At 36.7% G+C, this 3,801-nt stretch overlaps 1 protein-coding gene across 1 annotated transcript in view; it reads left to right on the top strand.

Annotated features, from left to right (window-relative positions):
* bckdhb (branched chain keto acid dehydrogenase E1 subunit beta) overlaps positions 1–3,801 on the top strand; it is a gene marked incomplete in the record, with an annotated part of 56,644 nt that overhangs the window by 44,628 nt on the left and 8,215 nt on the right. The window contains 1 exon segment of the mRNA XM_014029669.1: positions 3,307–3,457. Within this exon segment, the coding sequence (XP_013885123.1) occupies positions 3,307–3,447 (141 nt within the window).

The following is a 3,801-nucleotide window of genomic DNA, read 5'->3' as shown; positions in this document are numbered from 1 at the left end:
ACACACACACACACAGACAGACAGACACACACACACACATCCCTGTTTTTTAGGAGGGACAGACCAGTGGTCAGCCTTAAAGGGAGCAGCTAGATGCAGAAGTGTTAAAGGTCTTATTGAAATATTCATTGTAGCGTTCAGAATAGAAGCCAAAGCTTTAATCACAGATGTTTTAAAACTAGTTTAGAAGAAATATTAGCAGATTGTCACTCAGTCTTTAGGTAATTTGCTTTCTTAAAGCCAAACATGATTAAGACACCTTAACAGATGTGTTTTGAGTTTAAAACCTGTTTCTGCCTGTTCTCAGCTGAAATCCAGAAGCATGAATATAAAATGTGAAATCAGCTTTCTTCCCATCCTGTCTAACTGCACGCTCCAAACTCTGGTTGTTTCTGACAATCTCAGGCCTTTTTTATGTGTGAGGGCAACAAGAGACACAATATCATCCCAGAGATTTTAAGGCTCCATTGGAAAGTATTTTTAAACCCTGCACCACTGCTGGACACGATCCCAATACGACTCCCATGTTAACATATTTTTATTCTGACATTTAAGTATATTACACATAATGATGCACTTCCCAAAAGCTAAACAAAGATTTAAATGAAATCTGAGTTGTGTGGCCATTCCTTGTCCAGTTTTGGTGGCAGACAGTCAGACTACTGTACTTTCCTCCCACTTCCAGTAAATTTATTTAGAGGAGATTACAGATCTCATTCAGACTAAAGTGCAAACTCCATGGTGCTGTCTGACTGTCAGTCTGCATGCAGAGAATAGGTTGTGGCATTCAGATTCAGTAAGGAGATGTCACAGTACCAGCTCCACTGACACAAGATGGATTTAAAAAACAATAAATACAGCATTTTTTTATATCCATAGCCAGACAAATCATTTATATTGGCTATTTAGGACTGTAACGAAGGAAAACTTTTCCTTTCAAACCTTCACGCCATCAAGTCATGAAAAAAAGACCTTTGTGTCAAACTTGACCCAACATGATAAAATCCTCTTACAGTAAAATTAGCATCAAACCTAATCTGTTCATGTTCATTCCAGCTCGATGCTGGCAAAGACTGGAGAGTTTGATATTAGGCATGAACTTAGGACGTGTCAGTCACATCATTACTCTTGACTTCTGACTTTTTTATCTAAACGAGTCTGTCATTGTGTTGGCATTAGAGAGGTTTGTGAGCACAAAAAAAATCAGGCATGAGTTCTGCAGCKAAGGAAGAACAATACCTTCACATTTTTATTAGTATTGGTTTTTTTCTCCCCATCGACTCAAATTCCCTTCTGAGAGTTTAAATACCATTCATTGACCCTAAGGCTATGGACATTTGTCAGCACAAGATATGATGTGCTTTAGCAAACTTAAAGCAAAAATAAAGCCGCCAAGATTAGTCTTTTATATCATCATAATCCAGTTGTTGTCAGGATGTGTCGCAGCCTGTTTCAGTGAACCTGTCTCCAGTACTTGTGGATCCACATAGGAGGAGCAACCAAAGCAGAGCAAAGGAGGCTTTCTTGAACCAGTCGTATAACTTTGATTAAAGCTAATCACATTTAATTAACTGGGTGGAGCAGAGTGCCAGTCCTAAGGTACTGGGTCCTTCATCCGAACAGAGAAAAGCTCTGCATGTCGTATCAAAGATGAGGTTTCATGTCATAGCGTTATGGCTAACCCTAAGTTCTGACGGTCACTTCATCCCTTCATCCAGTCACATGAAATGATGGTTAAAATATTCTACATAAAACAGAGCAACACTTCACAAAGATGAGCAACTAGGTGCAGTTGGGAGCTGGAGAGGGTCATTCTTCCCAAATCCAAGATGAACAGTGATGAAGGGAAAATCTCTGCCCAAACTATCAAGTCTAATCAATGGTTGTGCTACATGTGTTAAAATGATCACACTCCCAGTTTAAATTATATAAAACTTCTTCAGTCCTCACAGAGCTGGAAGATACACACGTGATCAAAATTGTTGGTAACCTTCGTTTAATGAAAAAAAAAAACCATTATGGTCACAGAAATAACTAGAATTTAACAAAAGAAATATAAAATACAATTTCTATGAAAATGAACAAATGAAAGTCAGACACCATGCTTCAACAGAATAAAAAAGAAATGAATAAAACTCATGAAACAGGCCTGGACAGAAATGGTACCCCTAAAAATAATGTGACCACAGGGAAATGTTAAATCAAGGTGTGTCCACTAATTAGCATCACAGATGTCTTCAGTCTTGTAATCAGTCAGAGTTCCCCCCCAGGAACCCCTGAGTCAGAGGACCTCTATATTAACCCTTTGCACCAACGTGAGGGAGCGGTGTATTAAACAGAATGACTTTCATTCTTTTTCTAAGTTCTATTTTGTTTTTTGCCGTGGCTTCTAGCCTGCTTGTTGAAGTTGAGCTAATTTGTGGACGTAGCAGACCTAGTTGGGGCTCAATGATATTTACAAAAGATAACAAAGCTAACAGTAAACTAGATGATCTGTCACATGTTAATCCCTTCAAAACATTTACCTGCATCYTGATCCTCAAAAATCTGATTGAGCTGGTTATTTAATTGTATTTAATTTTTATTTATTCACATCCTACAGGCTCTGACATGTAAAAACAATTTGAAGCTGAGTTTAAAAAAATAAAAAATATGGGAGATTTATAGCTACATTCGTCTGCAAAATGGGAAATCTGTGTAATGTATGGACAATGAGTACAACCTGACATGCATGCTGTCAGCGAGATTGATTTCTGTCAAAAGTCATTCTTAAAACAATCTGGTGTTATTTTAAAGRATTTCAAAGAAACATACCTGGGATTTTTTTTATTACTCAACATATTTTGCTGGATATATAATATGAAAACGTTATGGACTTTAATGTCGTCTGTTTGCTGAACTTTAGGACAAGTTATTGGTAATTGTTAATGTGTTGGTTGACCATATTTTTATAATAAATTAAAATCTAAAAGCTATCACAAATATATTTAACTATTTAATGACACATTTGGCCTAACAATTGAAAACATGGATGAAATATGAAACAAGTAAAATACATACAAAACATAGTTTTTTTTAATAAAAATTTTGGACCAAAAAATGGCTAAATATTGCAGTAAATTGTGATATATTGTATCGCAACCATTGCGTCATGTATGTATTGTATAACAAAATTCTTGCCAACACGCAGCCCTTGTGGTTCAGTCTCTTTTATTGGCTGTTTGATGAAACAATGTTGAAGCACTGAAAGCATTTTACCTGTAATGATAACATGTATCTTGACATTGTGTATTTTTTCCCCTGTAGGAGGAGTGTTTCCTTAACCTGGAGGCTCCCATAAGTAGGGTCTGTGGTTACGACACCCCCTTCCCTCACATCTTTGAGCCTTTCTACATCCCAGACAAGTGGAAGTGCTTTGATGCAATCAAAAGGATGATTAACTACTGAATCCTGTCAGGTCTGTTGCTTTGTTTTGAAGTAAATTTATGACGCAGCAAAAAGAGATTTTTTTAAACTAACTGAAATTAAAGCCTGCCAACATCTGTCTACCCTGTAATCCATATTATTTATTCTAAAGCTGTAGTTTGAGTAATGGAAAGGTGACTTAACTATGACCTGCCACCAGAACCATAAAATAAGATTTTATTCCCACTATGATAGTCCCCTACCAGTGGAAACCCCCAGTTTTAAACATTTTAATCATAAAATCCTAATATTCAGTCTGCAGTTGCTCACACTCCACAATAGTGATGCATTTAGTTTGTAACATCGTGTCTTTTAGTAAATAAAAAGGCTTGCTAA

This window comes from Austrofundulus limnaeus, unplaced genomic scaffold (genome assembly GCF_001266775.1).
Source record: "Austrofundulus limnaeus strain Quisiro unplaced genomic scaffold, Austrofundulus_limnaeus-1.0 Scaffold938, whole genome shotgun sequence".
NCBI classification, from domain to species: Eukaryota; Metazoa; Chordata; class Actinopteri; order Cyprinodontiformes; family Rivulidae; genus Austrofundulus; species Austrofundulus limnaeus.
The sequence above is the reverse complement of the archived record's forward strand: the minus strand, read 5'-3'. Positions and strand labels throughout refer to the sequence as shown.